Source organism: Colletotrichum paranaense, assembly GCF_030867605.1.
Source record: "Colletotrichum paranaense strain IMI 384185 chromosome Unknown Scaffold_12.1, whole genome shotgun sequence".
Classification (NCBI taxonomy): Eukaryota; Fungi; Ascomycota; class Sordariomycetes; order Glomerellales; family Glomerellaceae; genus Colletotrichum; species Colletotrichum paranaense.
The window spans coordinates 171,302-196,269 of record NW_026848970.1 but is presented as its reverse complement, the minus strand read 5'-3'; the positions used below and the strand labels follow the sequence as shown (position 1 = coordinate 196,269).

At 55.4% G+C, this 24,968-nt stretch overlaps 8 protein-coding genes across 8 annotated transcripts; 3 read left to right on the top strand and 5 right to left on the bottom strand.

Moving 5' to 3' along the window:
* Positions 1-601: 601 nt before the first annotated feature.
* Positions 602-6,967, bottom strand: CPAR01_12983 (uncharacterized protein; the record flags this gene model as incomplete). The annotated part of the gene is made up of 4 exons (XM_060497237.1): positions 602-6,015; positions 6,066-6,153; positions 6,215-6,749; positions 6,921-6,967. The coding sequence occupies 4 exons, from the start codon at positions 6,965-6,967 to the stop codon at positions 602-604; spliced, it is 6,084 nt and encodes a 2,027-aa protein (XP_060343630.1).
* Positions 6,968-8,577: 1,610 nt separating this feature from the next.
* Positions 8,578-9,141, bottom strand: CPAR01_12982 (uncharacterized protein; the record flags this gene model as incomplete). The annotated part of the gene is made up of 1 exon (XM_060497236.1): positions 8,578-9,141. A coding segment is annotated over one exon (564 nt), but the record flags the coding sequence as incomplete, so codon positions are not given.
* A 2,117-nt stretch (positions 9,142-11,258) lies between these two features.
* CPAR01_12981 (flavin-nucleotide-binding protein) lies at positions 11,259-12,189 on the top strand (the record flags this gene model as incomplete). The annotated part of the gene is made up of 2 exons (XM_060497235.1): positions 11,259-11,325; positions 11,399-12,189. 2 exons carry the CDS (start codon positions 11,259-11,261, stop codon positions 12,187-12,189), a joined length of 858 nt encoding a protein of 285 aa, XP_060343628.1.
* Positions 12,190-12,515: 326 nt separating this feature from the next.
* CPAR01_12980 (spermine/spermidine synthase) lies at positions 12,516-14,374 on the bottom strand (the record flags this gene model as incomplete). The annotated part of the gene is made up of 3 exons (XM_060497234.1): positions 12,516-12,920; positions 12,985-13,288; positions 13,347-14,374. The coding sequence occupies 3 exons, from the start codon at positions 14,372-14,374 to the stop codon at positions 12,516-12,518; spliced, it is 1,737 nt and encodes a 578-aa protein (XP_060343627.1).
* A 1,112-nt stretch (positions 14,375-15,486) lies between these two features.
* On the bottom strand, positions 15,487-16,920 carry CPAR01_12979 (mandelate racemase/muconate lactonizing enzyme domain-containing protein; the record flags this gene model as incomplete). The annotated part of the gene is made up of 2 exons (XM_060497233.1): positions 15,487-16,683; positions 16,762-16,920. 2 exons carry the CDS (start codon positions 16,918-16,920, stop codon positions 15,487-15,489), a joined length of 1,356 nt encoding a protein of 451 aa, XP_060343626.1.
* A 1,492-nt stretch (positions 16,921-18,412) lies between these two features.
* Positions 18,413-19,420, bottom strand: CPAR01_12978 (uncharacterized protein; the record flags this gene model as incomplete). Its single annotated transcript, XM_060497232.1, has 1 exon — positions 18,413-19,420. One exon carries the CDS (start codon positions 19,418-19,420, stop codon positions 18,413-18,415), a length of 1,008 nt encoding a protein of 335 aa, XP_060343625.1.
* A 2,073-nt stretch (positions 19,421-21,493) lies between these two features.
* CPAR01_12977 (uncharacterized protein) lies at positions 21,494-22,789 on the top strand (the record flags this gene model as incomplete). The annotated part of the gene is made up of 1 exon (XM_060497231.1): positions 21,494-22,789. One exon carries the CDS (start codon positions 21,494-21,496, stop codon positions 22,787-22,789), a length of 1,296 nt encoding a protein of 431 aa, XP_060343624.1.
* A 614-nt stretch (positions 22,790-23,403) lies between these two features.
* On the top strand, positions 23,404-24,729 carry CPAR01_12976 (DNA repair protein rad10; the record flags this gene model as incomplete). Its single annotated transcript, XM_060497230.1, has 2 exons — positions 23,404-23,768; positions 23,853-24,729. 2 exons carry the CDS (start codon positions 23,404-23,406, stop codon positions 24,727-24,729), a joined length of 1,242 nt encoding a protein of 413 aa, XP_060343623.1.
* Between the last annotated feature and the right edge of the window lie 239 nt (positions 24,730-24,968).

Here is a 24,968-nt window from a genome sequence, read left to right as displayed (position 1 = left end):
GACGTGTGTCAACTTCTTTTACTTGGCTGGATGGATAGGTGGTAGACGGACAGCACCCGCACTTTGGAGTCGGCACGATGACTCGTGATAAATGGAGAGAAGTGATCTTTGTCGTTCGACACTCACTGTTTTTCTGCCTCTTTGACTTTCCGGTAGTGTGGCTTCCCGACTCTTTGTGGGTAATGACATTCTGACTTTGGGGTGTAAATCAATCGGGGATATAAGGGGTAAATCGTATTACCACGATGTAATAACCAGAAGACACATAAACACGCAGAAACACACACACACACACACACACACACCAGTCATCAAGAGAAACAACGTGGGAACACCTGAAGCTTTTGTAGCTACTAGACAAGATAAAAAAAAGAGAAACACTGTTTGAGTGTGTGGGTGTGACTGCAAAAGTCCTTTTAGAAAAAGAAGGGAATTCCCCACAACCTCGCAGAAACAAAAAAACGCTATGTAAGAAGGACCACTGATTTCTTCGTACATCGTGTCACCGATTTCCTTTCCCTGAGACCACAAATCTCAGATCCTGTTCTTTCCTAACTCTGGATATCCTTTTCCAATCTTTTGTCCAAACACGGCAATTTTCTCACCCGAACTGGATAATCAGCTCCTCCTCCACAGACTCCTGAGCCACGTCCTCCGCGATCCAGTACCGGTCACCACCCAGAGGCGTGACGCTCCTGCTTCTGAGCTCGGCGCCGTAGACGTCGTTCCACATGGCCTGGCCGTCAAAGCTGACGAGGCCAAAGGTGGACGGGTCGGTGCTGGTACCACCCATCTTCTTGGTGCGCTTGATGCGCAGGCGGCGGGATTCAGGGTCCTCGGGCTTCATGGGCGTCGTGTCGTGCGCGTGGCGGCGGGGCTTGATGGGAGGGATCCACATGATTCCCGTGTCTTTGGGGATCGTGACGACGGGGGCGGTCCAGAGGGGCACGACGGTAGAAGGAACCGAGGCGAAGAAGATTGGGTTTGCGATGGCGGGGTCGCAGACGGTTGTCGTTGTCACGGAGCCTGCGAGGGCTGGGTGCGACGTCGCTGCGTTGAAGGAGGATGAGATGACGGCCCGGTTGAGAGCCTCTGCCCACTCTGACGGCGTGGAAGCCTTGCGGACGAGACGCGGTGAGGGGATCGCACCGATGGCCTCGTTCAGGGCGGCTTTCCATTGCGCTGCCGTCGCTGTTGTGCGGCGGAGGGGCTCAGGCTGGGTAGATTGCGGTTGAGCGGACATTTGGGACTTGAGGGAATCCCACCATGTCGGTTGCTTGACGGCGGGGACCTCGGGGAGCGGCTCAAAGTCGGACACGACTTCCTCATCGTCGGATCGTGTTGATGCGGTGTCCAAGGATGGCGTGGAACGGCCAGACGAGGCGCGGGAGCTGGGTCTAGCGACGGCGAGAGACATCCAGTCTTCGATGCGGGTCTCTGCGGGTGTAGGGGCCCAGAGGCTGAACGACTCGAGCTGGGGCAGCTCCTCGGACGTCACGCGGGCGGCGGAGGGCATGCCGAGGCCGACGGGGAGTGCAGAGGTTGTTCTGAAGCACGCGCGCTTGTGGCTGGGGTTGAACAGGCCGGTAGACTCGGTGTAGACGACGGCGGGTCTGGCAGCCCACATGGACGTCTTCTTGCTCTTGCGCTGCTGCTGCTGTTGCGGCTTGCTCCAGAGGGGAGTGTTGGACTGGGCCAGCTTTTGCTTCTTCGCGGGCGCGGTCCAGAGAGAAGTGCTGTGGATGACGGCAGGCTCTGGGAGACGCTCGCGGACGCGGGCAGGGGCGCTCATCTTGTCGAGGTAGCTTCCCCAGACACGGGCATCGGGTTGCGGAAGACCTGTTGAGGTGCGACGGCTGATGAAATGCTTTGGCTTAGTCCAGAGAAGGGAGACGGGTTCCGGCGAGGAGGCAAAGTCCTCGGCGGCGATGGTGATGACCATTGAGTCGTGCTTGGGGTCGTCGTTATCCTCAGCCGTCTTCTCGTCTTCGGAGTCTTCGTACTCTGACTGAGAGCGCTCAGAGATGTACTCCTCGGCAAAGGACTCTGGGCGGTATGTGATAGGCTGGGGGAGTAGACTGTTCTTGGACGGGACCTGATCCGACTGGAGTAGACTGGCGATTTCCCAGAGGGTGGTCTCGTCGAAGCCGTCGTCACTGTCTTCGTCGTCTTCGATATCAGACACTTCGTCGTCACCTTCTTCCTCGTCGTCGTAATCGTCAAAGAAGGAAGAGGAGTATTCTTGAGCTTCGAGTTGCTTTGCGCGAGCTTCTAATGCGGCACGTACTGCAGGTCCACCAGTTGACATAGTACCGGGCATAGCCATAAACATATGGCTTGGCCCACGCGGTTGGACGGTGGCGGTGTCCGACTTCTCGCCCCAGGGGAACTGGAAGATACCGAGCGTACCTCTCTTATCAGGAAGGGGTTGCGGGCTCTCAAGAATATCGGGCAACAGTGTGACACGCTTGCTACGTCTTGGTGGACGTTGGGTCAGGGGACGCTGGGGCTGTTGGAAGTTATCCTTGATGGGCTCAGGGCTCCAAGAGACACGCCAAAGTCCGGAGGTGGGCCGCAGCTTCTTAGCAGCAGTGTGATCAGGCTGCCAAAGTTGCGAGCTCACGATATTTAGGGGATCGGAGACCTTGCGTGTCGCAGGGCGAACGGAGATACCAGGTAAGGTGTCGCCATTAGGGGAAGTAACTTTAGACGCGACGCCATGGTTTGCGGGAGGAGCCCAAAGCAGCGGTGGTTCGCGCTCAAAATAAACTGGCGAGTCGGGTTTCCACAGACATTCTGGGGGTGCGGGAGCTCGCTCGTTCGGCATGAGCCTCGCGAGTATCTGAGCGTTGACACCGTCAGCGCCGTCGGACTCCTCGTCGGTGTCCGGTGGGGTAGGACTGCCAAGCTGCAACGCCGCAGCAGTCGCACTCAAGGGCGCTTTTGAGACAGACAAGAAATTGAGGTTTCTCTTTGCCAATAGTTCGGAAGCGTTCTCCATATACTCCATTTGAGCATCCGCAAGTCGTTGTTGCCAGAGACTGGTGCGGTTGTTGTTGGTGCCGTCAGAAGAGAGGGAAGACGCGCTTAGCGTCCTCAGATCTTCAGACGACGACTTGCTCATGCTGCCCATCCGAGCGCGGCGGGAATTGCGCCGGTCTAACGCAATGTTGTTGCGCTGGGGAATCTCTTGCAGCGACTCGTCAATCTGGGTAAGGCTTCGTGAGTTGACAATTGCAGACTCGTGTTGCGAGTTGCGGACCGACGTCGTCCCAACTGTCGACATGGAGTCCCGGCTGAGACCATGCTGCATCTCGTGCCATTGGTTCTCTTGCTGGCCCATTTCAGCCTCCAAAGATTCCAGAAGACGAATTCTCTGTCCTTGGCTTTCGTACGAGTCGCGGTTCGGCTGTTCCAGCTTCTTGAGTTGCGCTTGAATCATTTCGTAGGCGTGTTGCGGCGACTCCAATGGAGAAGGCTCTGCGGCGTGCATCACGATCGCGTTCTTCTTGACGGGAGATCTGAGCTGGAGAGCTCTCGGAGGCGGCTGTCTGCGCGACTGCACCGGCTCCTTGCGCTCAGTGAATGTGATGCTCTCGTCGCCGATGCGACGATGCCAGCGAGCACCTCTGTTTGCGAGGCTCACCTCTGGAAGGTTGACGGGGCTTTCGCGAGCCTCTTGCGGGGCTTCCACGTCTCTCTCATGCTCAATAGATGCATCGAGCATGATTGTCATGACCTCCTTGCCGTCGTTGTGGCTGATCATGGATAAGTCGCGAGGCTGGATCCAAGTCGGCTTCGGCATGTGCGTAGCCTCTTGGATGTTCACCGGCGCGACAGGTGAGTGAATGGATCCCCAGTTTGTCGTGGTCTCTTCATCGCGAGTCCTGACCGTCCTCGTCTCGCTGAACTCAGAGAGACTAAGGTTGCGAACCGGAAGCACAGGTGATGACTGGCGCTTTGCTCCATCGTATGCTCGCTTGATCTCCGCGGTGTCGTTGACAGGTAACGCAGGAATCCAAGAGTCGTGCTCATCAGGTCTTCCAGTAATAACGGAGGTATCAACGCTGAATTTGGAGGTGTTGCGAGGCAGATCTGGCCGAACTGACTCTTCTATATCAAGAATACTCTGGGTCCGAATGGACGTCTTGGTCGAGCGATCGGACTGCTTGGACTGATCCCGACTGCTTCCTGATTCCCATGCATCTCTCTCATCACCTCCCGAGTTGCTCGCAGGCTTGAAGGCCAAAGGAACCATGGGCATCTCGGGAACTGGGGTTCTGGGCTGGACGCCCGCCTCAGAGTTGCCAAGAGCTCCCGGGAAGAAAAGATCCATCTTCTCATCGAAGGTCATGCTCTTGGTGTCATTTGGCAGTGCGCGTACAGGATGGTTACCGGCGCTCTTCGGTGGTGGTGGCAGAGGCGGCAATTGAGTCGGGCTGCCAGGATTCGATAACAGAATTGATTTCCTGCTCATGATGGAACCACCTGACTTGCTCCGCCTGTGGTTAGGAGAGTTCTCCGCTGGGAAGATTTGACGGTCCTTGCCCTGCTGTCTCGGAATCGGGCGAGGTCTATGAACGACGGACCCTGATGACTTGAGCCCTGGCCCAGGAGACTGCATATGAGGCGTCTTGGCAGCCTGGTTCGAGGCTCCCTCAATGATGCTTTGCACTGCCGTCGGGTCATTGTACTGGATCTTGTTCACGAACATGACAGTCTGCTCCTGTTGAACTGCGTCCTTGGGCAAAGGCCTCATGGCCATCGCTCTAGGGTTCGATGGCAGGCCACCTGTCGGGCGTCGCTGTAAACTGCTGCCACCAGGTGTCTTGGGCGAAAGAGGTTTTTGCCTGGAGGGACGGATTGTCGGGTCAACGGCGGTCTGAATCGGCCAGGTTGGTGGTAGATCCGGCTTCTTGGTAGGTGACACCAAACGAGCGGCGCTCTTGGGTGGAGGCGGAGGTACGAGACCAAGGGGCGGTGATGCAACTGTGAATTCGGTCGCAGTAGAGGATTTCTGGCTCACGGAACGGTCGAGGGTCTTTTGCGTCTTCTGGCTCATAGTCCTTTCCACAGTACGCTGGCTGGCTGATCTGTCCATCGTCTCAAAGGGGCTCAGGGGTCTTTCCGGGCGTTGTGGCCGAGGCGGAGAGATGCTGCTCACAGGTGCGGTCTGCGGGGGCGTGACCGGTCTCTTTTCGTTCTCGAGCTGCTGGAGGGTCTCTGGCATTTGCCTGGGGGATCTGCGTCTGATTTCCTCTACGCCGGGGGACAGCTGGGCGGACGAAGTCGTTGCGGGGGGGTTCGACATGAGCCCAACCGATCGGAGTTGTTGCGGTTCTGCAGGAGGCGACTTCAGCCCAACTTCCTTCCTCTTTCCACTCTGAGCACGTTTGAGAGCCTCTTCCGGAGTAATCGCTGGGGGCTTGGGAGCCGGGCGCTGCGCGTTGAAGCTCGAGTTCCTTTGCATCGAAGTAAAGTCGTTGCCTCTCTTCTCCCTGTCGTTCTTTGCGGCCGTGGCGAGGTCGATGGTGGCGATCTTGCTCAGGGGGTTCTGCTCTCCGCTGTCCTGGAGGATCGGGTTGGATATAGCATTCTTGATGTTCGAGCCCGGTCCAATTTTGTCGAAGATACTCCGTCCCTTCATGATGTTGGGTCTCGCGTCCATGCTTCTGCTTTGCCTGGGAGGTGCCGTCTGCGCCCGAATCGGTGGGAAGAGTTGGCCCTGCACGGGAACACCGCCTACACCGGTAGATGCCTGACCCGGAGCGATGCTAGGCATGGTGGGCAGAGCGCCGCCGCCGATGCCTCCACCAAAGTCAACAGGTTGGTTGAAAGTCGTGACAGTAGTAATTGTGCCTCCTTTGAGGTCCTCGTATCGCGACGGCGGGTAGTCAGTGTCTGAAGTTGAGAGGTCTCTGCTGGAACTGATGTTTCGTGGGGACTGGGCATCCGGATGAACTTCTTGCTTTTGTCGAGGGGGTAGCAAGACTCCCAGAGAGCCTGTAAGGATGCCTGGGAAGTGTTAGCAAACAAGCGCAGCGAGTCGAAGGCTCGGCACGTACTGAGAAGGATTGACAGGCCAGTGGCGGGAAGAGCAGTTCTGAAGATCAGCTCAATAGTGTCTATGCCCAGAAGCATTGGGATACTTGTCTATCAAGATGATGTGTGATTAGTATTATGATATGTCAAAGCAATCGCGTGAAATACGTACCGCCGTCCAGAGGGCGAGGGCGCCAATGACCCAGAAGATGGCCTTCTTCACCGGCACACTCGTGATGCCAATCGAGTTGGCTCTGAAGGCGAGCGCAGCAATCACGGCAAAGTCTGTGACCATGACAACAGCACCGATAGCCAGAAGATCATTCCTGGCAACGCAAACGGTGGCAATCTGAGCCTTCTGGAACCCAACAAATACGCCGCCCAGAATAAATCGCACGCCGAGGATCGCCTGGTAGACCATGGCGCTCGCCGGCGCTCTCGCGTTCGCGTTGATAGCCCATAGCAAGAACTGCTCGATGGTGAATCGGGCGAGTTGATCGAAGATTGTAGTAAAAATTACGGCGACTTGACATCCGGCAGTCGAGGTTGGGTCGAGGGTGATGCCGGTGAAGTCTATTTGAGCCCACAGGGCGGATGATACAAGGAATGTGATGAGGACCAGCCTCAGGCCGTCCCGAAAGATCTTTGAGCCATGGCCCTTTGCTAAAGGAAAGACGGCGGGCGTCGCGGCTTGGATGACGATTCCACTGTGAATCAGGATGGTTAGCGCAAATGTTCTCCCTCCGTTCTCGCGGTTCCTTCCTCTCTTCAGTTGTCTTCCATGCCCATGATCGTTTCTTCCACGCCTCTTTTCACATTTGAGGCTCCCAACTGTCCCTAACTAGCGTCGACGATGGAGGTGATGACGGGTGACTAACAAGGTAAGGGCCGAGACCAAAGCCTGAACAATTCCTGGAATGAACATTTCGTTTGTCGGGGCCGCGGGCCGGCCGGGAGGAGAATCGAAAAAACCCAGTCAATGGGGGAATGTTGAAGGAAAGAAAAATAGTCTTAGTGAAGGAAACGAATCATTGTGAGAATGCCTCGTACTATGGTTGCATTCCACGATCAAACAAAGACAAACATGACAGGAAAGATGCCCCACGATGTACACACGAAGTGGCAGATAGATGGTATGAAGGATGACAGGACGGAGATGTGTGACGGCGCGCGGTAGGACGAGCAGAGGCGGATGTCCTCTCGATACGCTTTCGGGGACGCACCAGAGTGGAGAGCGAAGACGGGGGGCACAGACGAAGAGGGAAGGAGAACAGAGTAGCCGGCAGACTGACAAACCGGGAGGGGGGTGTGTGCAGATGGTGGAAGGCCAGGTACGGATAGTCAAAGACTCAGAGTAGATTTGGATGTGGTAGTGTAAAGAAAGGTACGGATGGATGGATGGATGGACGGTGATCCTGCGGCTGCGTCTACGTATGGGCTACCGCGCTGGAGCAAGATGAGGGAGCAGGAAGACGTAACGCCAGGGACACACAATGAAGAGGCACGGAGGTCAGAGAAGACCAGCAGTACCTGCAGACGCTGCAGACTAGAGTATCCGTACGAAGTACCCGGCCTCGTCTCATGGGACGGGCATACTGTGGTAGCCTATTTCCAAGGTTATTCTCGGTATGGGGGTTCTGGGGGACCCGACCAGATGTTACCTCAGCGGATGGTCTAAGCCAATCCCAGGGCCAGAATCGGCTGAAATGATGTCTGGTCCTTCTGAAGAGTTGAGTTGCAAAAATGAGATACTTGACAGTAGACACTCGACAAGCGTAGTGTAGGAGGGAAGAGGGTCTCAAACCGGCCGTGGGCAGGGTGCTGTGAGAGATCTCTCGATACGTCGTTCATGCCGGCACTGGTCAGGGGCGGTGATTGGGCTGGCGGCAAGGCTGACAGGGGTTAGAACCTTGTTCTATCCACCACGACGCCGTGGCGTGCGTCGACTCTGTTTCAGCGTCGAAACCCACGATGTTCGGGATGGAGGGGTCCAGGGCCGGCCAGAGGCCCCATTCCATTCCATCCGTCTTGACTCTTTTTATCTTCTTTCTTTTTCTGGCCTTTGGGTCTGGTCCAGGGTGTCTGTCTGGCTGGTGGTCTCTTCTCATCTATAGCAATTCGCCTCGTGTCTTTTGGGACCTAGGGTGGTTTATTCTTGTCATCGGAACAAGAAAGTCAGACCCTTTTTGTGGGGTTTTTTCTCCTTAGCTGGTATGGAACAATTTGGATGGACTCGTGTTAGTAGCTGGAAATAATACTAGGGCAGCGCAGACCTTGACAACACTTGTTGTGTCCCATCGTCATCGTCCAATGGAGTAGCGATGGTTCGTTGAGGCTCAATTTTGGGGCTAATCGACCCGTAGACTTGCAACAAGGGAGTTTCTGAAGGTCGGCGCTTCATCGAACAATTGTGCAGTACTCCGTAATACCAGAGTGCAGAGGAACATCCTAAAGACCAGAGATGATAGACTCGGCCAATTACTGGCCATATGTGGTAACACACGCAGCCTGCCCTTGCTGTTTGACAATTGACGTCTAACTTTGCCGCTGGCCTCGCCATGAGGGAGGGGGAGAAAAGAAGGTACTAAGGTGCATTCCTCGCATCAGTAACCTACCTGCGCTTAGCAGAGGAGAGAGGTCCGAGAATAGAACCTTTGATCGAGGCAACGGTGATTCCCCTGTGCAGCCCGCGTGTCTCCTTTGGAACTGCAGATGTCCTGGGACTCCTGGTTGATCGAAACATGAAGAGTCGAACGCCTTCTCTCTGGAAAGCAATCGCCTTTTGGCAGAGCTATCCTCGGTTCTGGGGTGACATGTGTACCCGTCATGCAGCAAGGCACCTCGTCCTCGTCCTTTTCCTCGCTCGCATTCTCTCTCACTCCGTCGACGAGTGCAGCTGTACAGATACACCTGCAGCGGGCAATCAGGTCGAGCCGTGGGAAAATAAGGTGAGGTAAGGGAGAGCCAGCTGCGGTCCAGGACTCCAGGGAATCGGATGGCGGATACAGGGAAGAAGCCGGTGGCGCCAGGGGCACGTCTGCAGCAGCTCAGACAGTCGACTTTGGTGTGGTGGACTGAAGAGAAAAGGGCTGAGGTATCTGAGTCTGTGTGACTGCGAGAGTCTTCTTGCTCTGTTTCCGTAGTGTGCTAAAGGCGATGGATGGTCACGAGGGCGTGAGGATGGATTTTGGGAGAGAGAAAGGAATGGGAGATCCCAGTGTTCCTTGAGATTTGTCAGGGGCTTCGATGTTTCTTGGCGCACCCTCTACAGTGGAGACAGCTGGCGAGGGTTCCCCTGTGACGGCGGAGGTTGCCCACGAGGGCTAGATTCAAGACTCAAGATTCAAGAGACAAGAGTGCCCTGCTTCCACAAGTTCCAGTGATTTCACCCTCTGTGAACTACGTGCTGCGAAGACCGAGGGCACCAGCTGATTAGTAAAGGTCGGATGGTCCCAAAAGGCTAATCAATCAAGCTTTGGCCGCCCAGCTATCCTGCGTTTCGGCTGCTACCGAATCCGACCAGCCGCTCAACTTCTTACACCACCAACATCACCGACCATTCGTGGACATTGTCTTGACCGTCACTCTGTCTACCTAGTGCGGTGTAGTACACCAAGGCCAAGACATCAAGACTCTTTGACTCTGCGCGGGTATGCGGGGGGCGGCGCAGGTACGCAGCGGCGCCACTGGCAGGTAAAGCAACGCAAGACTTGTTTCTACCGCCTCTGCATGCGCCTTTGTTTCCTCAACTTTCCTTCCACTCGGTTCCCTCTGTGCGTTTGCCGTCAAATACCCTGCAGTAGCCTTGGACAGTAGGTACTGTTTCTCTAACGATAGATGCCCGTGAGCGCGCCCGGAAGACATCCTGCCGATATGCCATCAATGAGGCGAAGTTGTGCGATATCATGTAAGATAAACCACACGTACTTGGCTGTATCATGACAGCACACAAAGAGGACCAGCGCCTCGGCTTCAGGAGATTGAATCACAAGAGCCCAGTGAGGCGTGAAGAATAGGCAAAAAAAACTCCTGCGCGTAGACGGCGTAGGAACAAGATTGCTTCAACGATTCTTCCCTCTCATTCTCCCAACTTTCAAGGACTCGGGGACGCACCAAAGCATAGCAAACAAACCTTCAGGTCCTGAAGCTTGTCCCGTCTGATGGCCCCAGGAGACGAACGTGATCGCCATCCATCATTTTACCCCGCCCTCAACTCTAACGCTTTTCTTCTTCCTCTTACACGTACATACAGATGATGGTAAACTTTGCAGTCTCGGGCATCGGCATTAGCCCAAGGTTTTGGGACAAACGTTCTCTGGAAGGAAAGAAACAACCTTTGCCGACTTGAGTCCTGGGGGCGAGGATCAGGCTCAAGTCCGTCGAGCTTTGAAAAACTGGTCTCGCTGTGGCACTTCTTCCCAACGGCATTTTGAGGCTTCGAGCGGGTTTGGGAATATTCTCTTCCCCCGCTGACTCAAGCGATAGATGAGACTACCTGTTCCAACACTTACATGCCAGTCACGAGCTGTCCGGTTCCCATCCGTAGAGCCGTGATCCATCCACATCAGCGAGAGCCTGACCGGGGACGCGCCTCCACACCTTATCCGGTAATTCCGCCCCCGCCCGCTCACTTGGGTCCCGCGCCGCTTCGTCCACAGACGACGACCGCAAAGGTCATCACTGAAGACAAGCACTCTTTAGCACAAGATCTTGCATGGCCGCTAGCTCCTTCGCGCCACACGTAGATGGTCATTGACAGCGGGAGCCCGACAGACACCAAGGTGGCTGCTTGGACCTACTCGATCTAGTCTGGCGTGGGACTGCATCGTGTGCAGGTATGCCGCTTGCCGGTGCCGCTAAACCCCTCCCTCCATGATCCCGCCATCACATCACCTCACCTCACTCCGCATGGCTTCTCTTCCTTTCGGAGCCGGGCCCGAAAGGCATAGTGAACCTCACCCGGCCCGGTTCGCCCCAAATGAGTCAATAAGTCTACGCGGGATGACGGCGGGCGTAAATGGCGTATTTTTTCTTCGTCGTGTCATTGGATAGGCGTTTCTTGTTATCAAATTGGAGAAGGGGGAATGATAATACAAAGAGAGACAGGCAACCTCAAATAGATCATTTAGTGGTGGCTTTAGAACTAGACGTTTGTTGCAACACCAACGTACCAAACAATCTCATCAATCATCTCGACAGGAACATAGCATCCAACCATGCCTCGCACTGAACTTGAGTATCCCAAAGAGCCATATGGCACCGTCAAACGCTACAGCCCGCGTGGTATGCCTCACTCTCACTCTCCCTCTCATCTCAAAACCTTTTCACGAAGTCATCAACTAACACAACCTCACAGCATCTTACGCCCTCCACACAATCCACACCATAATAAACACAAGCCCAATCCTCCACGTCTCCTTCAACGACCCGCAATCCCCCTTCCCCACGATCCTCCCCATGCTCGGCCAAATGGGCTCCTTCTCCCGCCCCTCCGCCGACGAAGGCGACGTCCTGGACCTCTACCTCCACGGCTACGTCTCCTCCCGCCTCATAAACATCTCCCGTCAACCCTCTGACGCCTCTCCTACGTCCACCTCTACCTCTTCTATTTCGTCTACTTCGTCTTCTCTAGGCCTCCCCGTCTGCATCGCAGCATCCCACCTAGACGGCCTCGTCCTGGCCCTGACCCCCAACGCCCACAGCTACAACTACCGCTCCGCAGTCCTCTTCGGCCACGCAACCCTCGTCTCCGACCCCGCAGAGCGCCTCTACGCGATGCAGCTCATCACGGACGGCGTCGTCCCAGGTCGCTGGGAGGCGTCCCGCGTGCCGCCCAACAAGGGCGAGTTATCCTCCACGAGCGTGCTCAAAGTACGCATCGCGACGGGGAGTGCCAAGATCCGCGAGGGGCCGCCGGGGGACGATAGGGCTGATAAAGAGGATGCGGAGGTCACGGGGAGGGTGTGGACCGGGGTCGTGCCGGTCTATCAGGTTCTTGGGGAGCCTGTGGCCGGGCCGTATAATGAGGTGGCGGAGGTGCCTGGGTATTTGGGGGAGTATGTGCGGGAGACGAATGCGGTGACGAAGGAGGCTGCTTTTGAGGCTGCTAGGAAGGTTGTCGTGAAGAAGGGGGGTGAGGATGAGTGAGGTAGTATCATGGAGATGAAGGATGAAGGGGCTTCGACAAGTAGTGCAGAGTGATGAGTTGATGGGATACAGAAGGCATGCTAAGGACATGTGAAGAAGTATTTGATAAAAAGCGGTTTCATTTTGTACTCAAAGAACAGTTTCTTCTAGGTGAGCCTGGTAGTTGGGGCACGCAGCTCTAACTCATTCCAATATAATTACACATGTCGGAGTACCATATGTACCGAGAACAAGCACTCCTCATCTCCAATGGAATCACTGTTCGTCAATTCCCACCCTTGATCCAGACTTTTTGCGCAAACACCATTTCCCGACAATAGGAACAATCACCACAACTCCCAAATCTTATCCGGCATCACAACCCGCATCACCTCCCAATGCCCCAGCGCGCTCTTCTCGTGCCATTTAGTCAGCTGCTCCGTGCTGTTATCCCTCAAGATCCCGTAATCCCCCTGCAAAAAGTGCTTGGGAAACACCTCGTGCGCCGGCATCAGGAACGCGCGGCGGGTGCGGCTGCCCAAAAAGTCGTCTTCAACGGGGGCCCTGAACTTGAGCTTCCCGGATGTCTTTTTGCAAAAGATTACCATGTTGGTGAAGTCCTGGCCCTCCTCCTCAATTTTCTCCGGAGTAGGATGCTCCGACTCGCGGAAGATGCGGCAGGAGGGGAACACTTCTCTGATTGTGTCGACGACGAGTTTGGGGGCCGGGTGGAGGAAGTCGCCGGCGTAGTTCTATGACTGATGTGAGTATACGGAAGCCTAGAGAGGTGGGGTCAGACGCAATGATGAGACTCACAATTGCAATAGCGCCGTCTGGTTTGAGGAGCGAGTTGAGGCCCTGGAGAAACTCGAGGGTGAAGAGGGGCACGGGCTCGGCGCCGCCGGTGAAGACGTCGTGAACAATGTAGTCGAACCTCGCGTCCGGGTCGTCGGCAAGCTTGCGCGTGTAGCTTACCGCGTCCGCGATGACGGGTGTGTGGTTGGACGGCAGCTGGAAGTACTTTGAGGCGAACTCATGCACGACGGGATCGATCTCGACAATCGTCGTGTCGACGCCGTGAGCGACCAGAGCCGCTGGCGTAGTACCGATACCAAGGCCGCTGATATGTCATTAGTACATGTTCCGTAGAGTCCCTTTCTCATGTAACGACGACTTACATGTTCAGAGCCTTAGCCTTGGAGTCAGGGACAGCCTTGGTCGTCTTGACGAGACGAACAGCCTCCAACATGACGAAGACACCATAAATAGGCTCCGCGACGCGAGGACCCTTGTGCTTCACCCACTCGCCACCGAGCAGCGAGTGATCGCACCGCATGACACGGTACCCGTGCTTGATACTCTCCAGCACGGAGACGTACCCCGTGACGGACTCTTTGCGATCCAGCAGGAACCAGTTATCCGCCTGCAATGTGGAGTTGAGCGAAGCCGCAGCCATGGGCGTCAGCGCATGTGGGTTCACAAACGCCGTGTGCAGTACGGCCGGGACGGCGAAAAGGAGCAGCTTGGACGGGGCGTAGACGGCGTAGGCGGCGCCCAGCAGCGCCTCGAGGCCGATGCGCGTCTGGAAGAAGGACCGGCCGACGTAGGTCTGCAGATAGTCACCCGACAGCGTCTCGACGAAGCGGAAGAGGCCCCAGGAGCCCAGACCCGGCGCAGCGTCGGCGAGGAACTTGGGCAGCTTGGACAGGCTCACCTTCTCCATCTCCGTCGCCACGCAGCTCACCGAGATGACGACGAGGGGGAACAGCGTGACGGCCTCCATGACCAGGGGACCCCAATACGCAGTCAGCAGAGCGCTGGTCTGATAGAGGTAGTACTGGATCGCGGGGACGCAGAGGGCGACGACGGGCAGCAGGGTAGCCGGGTTAAACGGCAAAGTGCGGTTAAGAACGACGTTGCCGGCCCAGCCAAAGAAGCAGGCGACCATGACGAGCTTGGCGTGGTATATCGAGGACGGGATGGCGCCGTAGACGGGCGACATGGCCAGCTGGGAGACATTGCTGTAGGTGGCGGCGAGGGCGATGAGGATGGTGGCCTTGAGGTACGCCGTGGCCTGCTGCTTGTAGAACCTGCCTCTGGTCTGGCCCTTTGCCTTTGCCGCGAGGCTCTTGAGCTCCTTTTCGAACCGTTCGGGCGTGAAGCCCTCGGGAGCGGACTCTATCTTGACTGTTGACTTTGGCGGCATCGTTGTGAGGGGGAGTGTGTGCGTGTCCGGTGCTGCCGGGTGAGATGAAGTGAGTGAGGTTGTCGTGTGATGAGATGAGAGCTGCGTGAGTGAGTGACGATGAATATAATTTCAATATACAAATATGAATTAACAAACGCTGAGGATGAGCGCCCGGGAAGCTCTCCAAGCGATTCGGTGGGGTAAAATATGGAATAGAAGGTATGTTATCAGGCAATTTCAACAGCCTGCTGTCGAAGATCTCTTGGTCTTCCTCTTCACTCTCGCGCGCGGCGTGTTTCTCTTGAGCTCAGACTTCTTCAAGACACATCGACTTGCGATGCGACACAACGCTGTGGGCAGGAAGGGGGTTTTGTCTGGTTGCCGTTTTGAAACGTCTCCTTATTTGCTCCGTATCCGTAGCTCCCTCCTTGAAATCATTTCTGGGGCCACTTGTGTGGCGCGAGCTTTGGAGCTGGGAGCTTTGCGTGGCTGACTGATTGGATGTGTGGCGGTGCACTGTTCACACTTCCTCACTCGGTCAGCTCATTCACCTTGGTCTTTCTTTACCTTTGCTTTGACTCTCCCATATATCATTCTAAATTCAATCACTCGAAATCACAAGAAGATCCATGATCAGTATCTCATTGAGAATCTTCTCATTATGTAGCTATTGTGACGGGATAGAGAGCCTCTAGACTCATTCTATACAAGATGCCATCGTTGCCCTGCGGAATGGCCCCTATGACCAAACCCCCTTTTTGGTTCGCAAGAAAATCAATCAAAATCAAACGCTAGATAGCAGGGATGGTCACAGAGCTGAAGCTGCGCCATACAGGATGCCATCGTTGCCCTGCGGCCTGGCTCTATTCGCCAGACCCCCCGAATTTTGGATTCGCATGTGCCAATGCGAATCATGTGCCCAATTGCACAGGATAGCCAATATGACCTAGCTATACAGGATGCCATCGTTGCCCTGCGGACCGACCTTCTTCCCTGGCCGGACCCCTTTTCTCGTAAGTCGGTAACACAGGATGGCCGGCGGCTGCCGAGCCATGCAGGATGCCATCGTTTCCCTGCGGACGAGCAATCTATACTCTGCTCGACCCCTCCAGAGTCGTAAAACTCCCGCTTTAAATCTTCTCTCCCTCAATAATGGGCTTAGCCTCGTCGCTGGTCCACCAGCTGACGCCCTGCTTGCCGGGGTAGCTATACTGGTCCATGCTGTCCGCCTTCATCTCGACGCTGTAGCCGGGCTCGGTGGGTGTCTGGTAGTACCCGTCCTTGATGACGGAGGGGTTGAGGAAGTGCTCGTGCAGGTGGTCAACGTACTCGAGCACGGAGAGCTTGCCGCTGACGACGACGTAGTCGATGGTGCTCAGGTGCTGGGTGTACTCGGGCAGGCCGACACCGCCCGAGTGGGGGACGATGGGCACGTTGAACTTCTTGGCCATGAGCAGGACGGCGAGGACCTCGTTGACGCCGCCCATGCGGCAGGCGTCGATCTGGCAAATGTCGATGGCGCCCGACATGAGGAGCTGCTTGAAGATGACGCGGTTCTGGCACATCTCGCCGGTGGCGACGCCGATGCCGTAGGGCTTGAGGGCCTCGCGGATGGCCTTGTGGCCGAGGATGTCGTCGGGGGAGGTGGGCTCCTCGATGAACCAGGGCTTGAACTCCTTGAGCTGCTTCATGTACTCGATGGCTTCGGGCACGGACCAAACCTGGTTGGCGTCGACCATGAGGATGTTGCCGCTGTCGTAGCCAATGACCTCGCGGGCGATGCTCAGGCGCCTCTTGTCCTGCTCGACGCTGCTGCCGACCTTGAGCTTGAAGTGGCGGTATCCCTTGCCGAGGGTCTCCTGGAGGAGACCCTTCATTTTGTCCTCGCCGTAGCCGAGCCAGCCGGCGCTGGTGGTGTAGGCCGGAACGGCGCGGCTGTTCTCGGCGTCCTTGATGCGCTGGGCCTTTGTGGGCTCCTGCTCCTTGAGCAGCTGGATGGCCTCCTCGGGGGTGATGGCGTCGGTGATATAACGGAAGTCAATGCAGGCGACAAACTCCTCGGGAGACATGTCGGCGACGATGCGCCAGACAGGCTTGCCAAGGACCTTGGCCCACAGATCCCAGATGGCGTTGACAACGGAGCCGAGGGCCAGATGGATGACACCCTTCTCGGGACCGATCCATCTCAGCTGGCTGTCGTTGACGAGGTATCTCCAGGTCTGGCCCCAATTTGAGACTAGGTCTGACAGCTTCTTGCCCTTGATTCTCTCAACCAGGTAGTCGATGGCCTTGCAGACGATATCGTTTCCTCGTCCGATTGTGAAGGTCTAGCAAGGGAGAAAGAGGGGTGAGCGACTTTACGAGACTGAGGTGGATTTGGTATTAGGGCAGGGGGGGAAACATACCATGCCGTGGCCAGAGTACTTGGAGTCGGTCTCGAGAATGCAGTAGGCGGCAGAGTAGTCACCAGCAGCGTTCATAGCGTCGGAACCGGTCTTGTCCAGGGAAGTAGGGAAGCGCACATCGCGCGTCTGCCACCCGGTGATGGTAATATCGAGACTCATGATGGGCAACTGTCTCAGAACGGGAACAATAAACAACGAGAGAGAAACACGGGCTGTGATTCTTGGAGAAAGGACAGTAGACAGCAAGAAGATTGGAGGAGGGAGGAGGGAAGAATAGAGGGAATTATTACACTACACAGTAACGGGCAGAGAGATTTGAGACCTTTATAGCCTCCGACGATGCGTTTCTTCTCCCACCTTCCCCTCCCCGCCTTTGCCAATGGCTAGACCACTCACGGGCCACAACCCTCTACTTTTTTCCACCTCGCTCACTTTTTTGCCTTACCCCGAGTCTGGAGTTTGGGCCGGAGGCGGAGGAGGGGACAGTTAGTTGCTCGTAGCAGCAGCATGAGGGGGAGACGGAAGAATGGAGGGGTAGGGGGAAGGAGGGGGAGGGGCCTTCAGTGGAGGGCTTGGAGGGGCATGCGCCGGAGAGGGTCCCTTTCGGTGGGGCTTGGCAGTAGAAAACAACCCGGCCCAGAGACGGCGTGCCAGCGCGGGGGGTTCGCCAGGCCGAGCCGGCTTCGGACCCATCCCCTTTACGGCCTCTGATTGATGGAAGAATTCCTCCGCCTGGATAATTTAGCGTGCCTCGTGCTCGGTATACGCTCCGCCAGACCCCCAGGCCTCCCAATTCTGGCATCTAGCCTTCTACTGCAGATGTTGACGATGTTCGTGGGTGTTGGGTGGGGGTAGCGAATGAGAATGGAAGAATCCGATCAGACAGGTTCTCTACGAAGTAGTTCCCTGTCATTCGGGGTTTATGTGGCTGGAGAATTTGATGTTGCGTCCTTAGCCGTGATGAATTTCATCTAACGCACGCACGTAGGTAATTCTCCGTAAAGTATATGCAGAACGGCTCTAGACGGCATCTCACCGCCAAGGGTTCATTCTCTCTGCGTTTGCGCCCATCGAGCTGACTTGGCGGCATTGGCGAATAAAGTGCCAGACAATCGGACTTCTCGCACTTTGGACTGTACCCATATTTGTTCTCTCAACAGGTTGTCCCTTCGAGACGTCTGTTCGGTAAGGTTGTGGTGGTGAGATGTATAGTTGAAAGGGCGCCAGTTCAGTGTGTCCTTTAGCTAGACCCGCGTCCTTTCAGATACCCGAATACTCGAATACTCGAATACTCGAATACTCTCATGAACCTCGTGATATTCTTACACTTCTTCCGTTTCCATCTTGCAAATCCAGCCGTAGGATTTACTTCATACGTGGCTGGCTTCGGCAAAACGCTGATAGAATCGTTCAGTCATTACTGGCTATAGCTCTCCCATCGGGATCTCCTCGACCCGGTCTTCAAGCTTGACGTAGGAGAACGCAGTTGTGTGTATTGTTCTCTGACACCGGATCAAATTCTTGATGTTGAGTTTAAGGTCAACAACGACCATGCGAAAGACAAGGCATGGAGTTTGCATATCCCGCCAAAGATGGTGCACGATGCAATGTGGGACTTGGCAGGGGACCCAAGGGCGGCATACCGTATCATCTAAGGCGATTGCTGCCAAGAGAGGATCCTACATCTGCATGGCACTGTCTCGCTCTCTAGTGCTTGGGTGAGATGTTCTTGATGAATGCCCTGGCTGACGGTAGGTGTGAGACGCCTACGAGCTGATTCGAGAAGCTCGACGACCTCTCCGAGACCACCGGACCGCGCCACTTGCTCGGCCGAGACTTCAAAGTACCGACGGTTTCCACGCTGGAAGAGGTATTGCGTCTGACTACTTGTATCAACCTCAAAAGACGCTAAGTAGTCCTCTAGTATAGTGTCAGAGCCTGCGTACATCGGCACACTCCATCGATTACCCCAAGCGGGCCACGGTTTCTCCGCCTCCCGCAGATGAGCCGGATCCACGACAACGTAGAGAGCACGGAGAGTACGGGAGCCCCACAAGGTTAGTAGACCGTTCAAAGCCTCGGAATTGTAGAATGAACTTCGGCCGTCAGACGGGCCGACTTGGTGAGGCCCAGGCCAGGCGAGAGCCAGACAGCGCAGCGGTGTTGGCACATGAAGACGAAAAACGCCGGCAGTACTGATCAGACGGCAGGGCCACTGCCATCCAGTATTGAGAATGATGAGATCCCGCATGGCGTCAACTTCCATGTGGTATGCGCCCAGGGAATCGCCACCTCGAAGTATGAGGGTGTAGGAGGATGAATCACCGCCTCGAAGAAGAAATGGGTGAGACGGTTTGATGAATTTGAGGGCGCGTGTTGCTACACGATAGGATCGATGGCAGGCGAAAAGCATGCCAAAGAGAGTGGACATGACGCAGTCGCGATCCGAGAGATGAGGGGGACCAGAGGTGCGAAGTCTGTAGAGAAGAACTCTATCTTTGACATTGTAGCGGTCGATGGAGCCATCCTCGGTGCGGCCCATAGGATGGCGGGCCAGTTGAACATGGAAAGCGGTCGGGGCGGGCGGGGGAAGGGCAGCCTCCCAAACCTTGTCTTGCAGCTCCAGAGGTAGATTGGGGAAAAGAGCAAAGTCATTCATGGCTTATGATGATGATAATAAGGTGAAATAAGGTATTGTAGGGTCGTGTAGGTGGTGTAGCCGATGCCGATGCCAATGCCCATTGACTTTAAGATGAAGGTTGATGGATGAGATAGCGAAGACGGATGATTGTCGTCCAATGCCGGAGCGCAGTCCGGGATGCTTGGACAATGCTGGAGGGGTTCGGGAGGCGAGTTTTCGGGATGGCTGTCGATCTTGGACTGCTGAAGAGATTTGTTGGTTGAGAAGGCGAATGAATTGCAGCTGAAGATGGGGAGGGGGGGAACAACCGAACAACAGACGGAGGCGGTAGGGCAAATGTTGGTGGCTCGAGGACGATTCAACGCAGACAAGAGAACGCGGGGAAAATTGCAATCGTTGATTGGCTCATTGTGGCCACGGCGTTGGGATGTGTAGCCTCGAGGTGGAGGAGGCAAGCCGCGAAGGGACAGAGTGGCGGACGTAAGATCAGGGTTGAAGGTGGCACGGGTGGGAGGATGTGGGAACTGGGAATATGTCACTACTGCGAACACCAAAGTGGTGAGGCTTTTCGATGACATGGGCCAATCCACCACACGGCTACGGGCAAGACGGGAGCCTTCCGACATTCCGCCTGCCCTTTGGTCTTTGCCTGACCCGAGCGCCTGATTGTCGATAGTAGGTACGTACATGGGGTTCCTACGTATTCATCAGTACGTACACTATTATGTAAAGTAGAGATGCAGTTGCAATTTCTTACCATCAGCAACTTGCAAAGAAATGTCACCACAAGACCATCAAGAGAGGACTTCGACTGAGAATCACTATAAAGAAAACATCCCATCACTACGATAGGCTACTCGCAAGATCTCACCACTGCTCCTCCGATGCCACCCGTCTAATCTCTGACCCCAACTCCGAACTCACTCCCGCTCACCGCGAACCATCCAACATGCCGTCCATCCATTGCAATGGCAGCCATTCTCACAGTCACACAGCCCACCGTTGAGCGAATGCGAGTTGAGATGTGACCCCTGCCAGCGATCGGGACAGCCCACCAACCCCCCAGGCCACATCCCTGACCGGTCAGAGCCTCGACCACCTTTTCCCTCGAGTTTCTTGGGGCACATGTTGCAAAGGTGGGATACGATGACGTGGGCTCAGCAAGGATGCCCTCGACGTTCCATCCTCTCCATCCATGTTTTTTCTCAACTAACTGACAGTGACTGACTGACTTGCAGTGACTGCTCATGGCACGCCGCAAACACCGTGACACCAACAGACAGAGCGGGATTTTGAACGCTTCGCCTCGAGTCTCGACCTTCGGGTGGTTCTTCTCCATATCCACTCTCCACTGCCACTACTGCGTACGTAGTAAGGTAGAAGAAGCAAACAGGAACGCATGGCTACCTTGTCCAGGCCCAGCCAACTGCGATGTGTTGTCCCAACCTCACATCATTCTGAGCTTAGCTTACCCTGCCTTGCCTCGCAGACGCAGCAGAGTTGAGGCATCTCATTCTTACCCTACACTACCTTTCCTTGCATTCCCTTGCACACCTTGCACACACCATCCCGGTATGCCCTCCTCTGTGACCTCTTTAACCTTTTTGCTCTCCCACTGCCTGCTTCATGCCTGGTGGCCGCTCGTCCAGTGGGAATCCGGTTTTGAGCTCTGCCTCGTCGAGTTCTCAAAGCCTCCATCATCGTACATGCATATCCCGACCTCCATGCGCGTGGATACCTGCGCTGACTCTGCCTTTTGCCCTCCTCCATGCTATAACAATCCCTCCCTCTTGCTATCCCCTCACACCCACAAACCAACAGATGCATGGAACAGCCCATTTTCTCACGCTCAATTTTGAATCCCCGAGACGTCATTTGCCGCTCACAGAGAGTCATGAATTCAGCAGACTGCGAACTTCAACCAACCCATATATGACTTGGTACAAACCCTAGATAACTCTCCTACCACAACCATTGGTATTGCTATACTACCAGACCAAAAAACGGCTTAATACCGCTTCTCATCGCAGTATTCTCTCATCCAGCGTAGCCTCATCACTTTCCCACCATAGCTACTCCAACCAGAACAGCATGGATCGCCGTCCTCATGCACAGTCACTGGCACCGCCAGCCCCAATATCAAACAACCCGCCGGAACCTCCACAACGCTTACGGCGCAGATTGCAAAAGAAGCTCCTGTCCATCCGACGTCCTGCACCTATCGACCCCGTGGCATCAAACAAACTCAATACCGGGGTGGCAGTAGCTGCCCAGCAAGCCGGAACCATCGGCCAACCTTCCTTGCGTTTGTCACCAGACCTGAGCGATGCAAAATGGCACGCATATCTCGGAGACAGCAACGCTGTGCAAGATCCGACATCAAAATCGCAATCAAAATCACCGTCCAAATCACGGTCAAAATCAAAGCCCCTACCAGCGAGACCAAGAACCCCAGAGAAACCACGAAAAGTCTCATTCGACACAACACCACCAGCGCCGGCCATCATTCCAGAATTCTCACACCTCGCCGTCAGCAATTTAACGCCGAGGCCCTCTCTCGACAGCTCACTCAGCTCACCGACCTCGTCAATTAGCACGAGATCGAGCATGAGACGCCATGCAAAGACGCCCATCTACGCCATTGGCCAGCTGGAAAAGGCAAGCTATGGGAGGAGTGCCAAAACCGCCGAAAAAGTCACAAGCGTCGACCTGATTGCGAACCAGTACCGAGATCTCCTCGAGACCCAGGACGCCAGCTCAATATACACTGACGCCCACTCTGATCCCTTCCCATCACGACAATCTTTGCACAGCCAGATTTCCTCCTCCACTACCCGGTCACGCCACAGCGCCGGCGAGACACCCGCAGAGCAGCTCCGCCGAGACATATTTTCGCCGGCACCGGCGCCGTTGCGCCGTGCATCGGCGGCGTATTCCAGGTCACCGCGGTCTGATGATGGTACGCTGGTTGCATTCGATGAGGAAGCGATCTACTTCAAGCCCCTGTCATTCTCACCAGAACCGCCGTCGACACCCCCGCCCCCGCCGCGGAATCGCGCCCGACTGAATCGCAATCCGTCCTCCCAAGGGGAGTCGAATCAGAACCTGAGCCTGCAGATTGCAATGGACCTCTTGACGCGTGAGCTCTCGACGAGCATGTTGGACAACTCGCACAAGACGGGGACAGACGTCTCGTCTCTGCAGGTCTGGGTCATGATCGAAGCCTACGAGAGGCTGAGGGACCAGGTTCTAGAAGCGAGGAGGCAGACAAATGACGCGCAGAACCTGGAAACGGTGTTTGATACCTGGTTGAAGGCTCTCTATAACCTTCATGACCAGATGACGAGTGATGCGGCTTCTCGCGGGAGCAACTACGATGAAGCATAATCGGGGCCAGGAAACAAGGACGGATGACGGATGATCTACTGTTAGTTAACTTGGGTACGGAAACACCCGCAAGGTTAGGGCAACGGCGTTGGAGTTGAAATAGGTTCGGACACGGCATGTCTGAGTAAGAGTACCTTAAACCAGGTAAAAAGAACAACAGTCTCAAATTCAATACCAATTAAAATCTGAAAATGAGAAGAACTTAAAGATGTGAGGCATGTGAAATACTATTGCTTCATGGTTTCAATGAGTAGTCTGCGGAGTAAAAGCGAGGGAATGGCATGAATGACCCCACCAGTTTGACAGTTTTGCTGAGGTGCCGAATTCGATGGCATCATCAATTGCCGTTTGGGGCGTGTGGCCCGCTGTAGTCACCACTGCGTTGGTTACCAGACCCCGCCAAAGGTGAGCTACGTTCTACTACGTATTACAGATCCATACCTTAGCTTCCGCAGACGCGACTCTCACCGCGTGCACTTTCTTTGCCTCGTTCAACATCACCAGCCGTATTGTCATCCTCCTGCTCTCCACGCCGTGCACCGTGGCACAGATAGAGACCGGTTTCCGATTTCTCAACATACAAGCAATTGGGCAAATACGTAGAATCACCAATCATGGACGACGATTTCGGTGCCGACGAAGACTTCCTGGCCGCTCTCGCATCTTCGAACCCGGCACCTTCACGCCCCGAGGCTCAACCATCTCGTCCCCGTGTGCAGCAACCGACACCGCAGAAGATACAGCAGCCGACACCGCAGCGCTTGGATAGACCACCGCCCGCAAATGCTTCTGCGAGCGGCAAGATTGTCCAACCAACGCCCCAAGCCCTTCCCCAGCGAGGATCCGGCTCGGCCATTCTTGTGTCTCCACGGCAGAGGGGCAACCCGGTGCTCGCATCTCTCAAGTCGATGCCATGGGAGTACAGCGATATTCTGGGTGACTACGGTCTTGGTTTGACGACATGTGCATTATTTTTGAGGTAGGTTCACTACTCAACCAATTCCCTCAAGCTACCTACCTTCCTACCTCAATGGCAGGCATGCTAACCCGTATCTGCATTCAGTCTGAAGTACCACCGCCTCCATCCCGAGTATATCCATACGAGAATCAGGAATCTTCAAGGGAAATACAACCTACGTCTCGTACTGACTATGGTTGATATTCCAAACCACGAGGAGGTCTTGCGCGAGTTGTCCAAGACCTCATTAGTCAACAACGTCACCCTCATTCTTTGCTGGTCAGCCGCCGAGGCCGCGCGATACCTCGAGCTGTACAAGTCGTACGAGCACGCCAATTTCAACGCCATCCGCGGCCAACAAGCGTCGACGTATGCGGAGAAGCTCGTCGAGTTCGTCACCGTTCCCAGGAGCGTCAACAAGTCGGATGCCGTTGCCCTGGTCAGTAACTTTGGTAGCTTGAAGAACGCCATCAATGCGAATCCCGAGGAGATTGGCTCGCTAGCTGGCTGGGGCGCTGTCAAGGTCAACAAATGGGTCAAGGCTGTCGAGGAGCCTTTCCGAGCACAAAAATCTGGCAAGCGACAGCTGGATCAATCGGACTGCACCGAGGACGGGAGGCCGTCGCAAGCATCGAGGTTGGATCAAGCTGTGCCTCTCAGCAGGGTCCCGCTTCGTGAGATGTCTACGAGAGACTCATCGAGAGTCTCACCTGCAGTGGGCACGCCAACGACAACCCAGCCCAAGAGGCCTGCCGCCTTGGAGAGAGGCAATCCGGATCTCGACGAGGACGATGAAGAGGCGATGATCGCCGCCGCTATTGAGGAATCAAGGCGGACTGCTGAGGTGCAAGCACAAGCACAAGCACAGACGCCGGTGCAGGCGCAGACGCAGACGAAACAAATTGACAGCGCAGGTGCGAAAGACGATGCACTTACAGACGGGGTCGCGGCCGCACTCGCAAAGTTGCGGAAGCAGGGCTGAATACCTGTATTCTCTAGGCTATCTCGCTTTTTCGTACAGCCCCAGAAACACGACACAGCCTTGGAGATTGTGGGCTAAAGTCTAATCGACGTTTCGAAAGGACGGCACACCTTACAAGAGACGGATTCGCGTGTATGGCATTTTGCCTTGGTGTTCCGCGAGGCACCTTTCGCATAAGAAAGAGGAAACTCCATGACTCGCTGGGATTCGAAGAAGAGCATAAATGCGGCTTCGAGAGG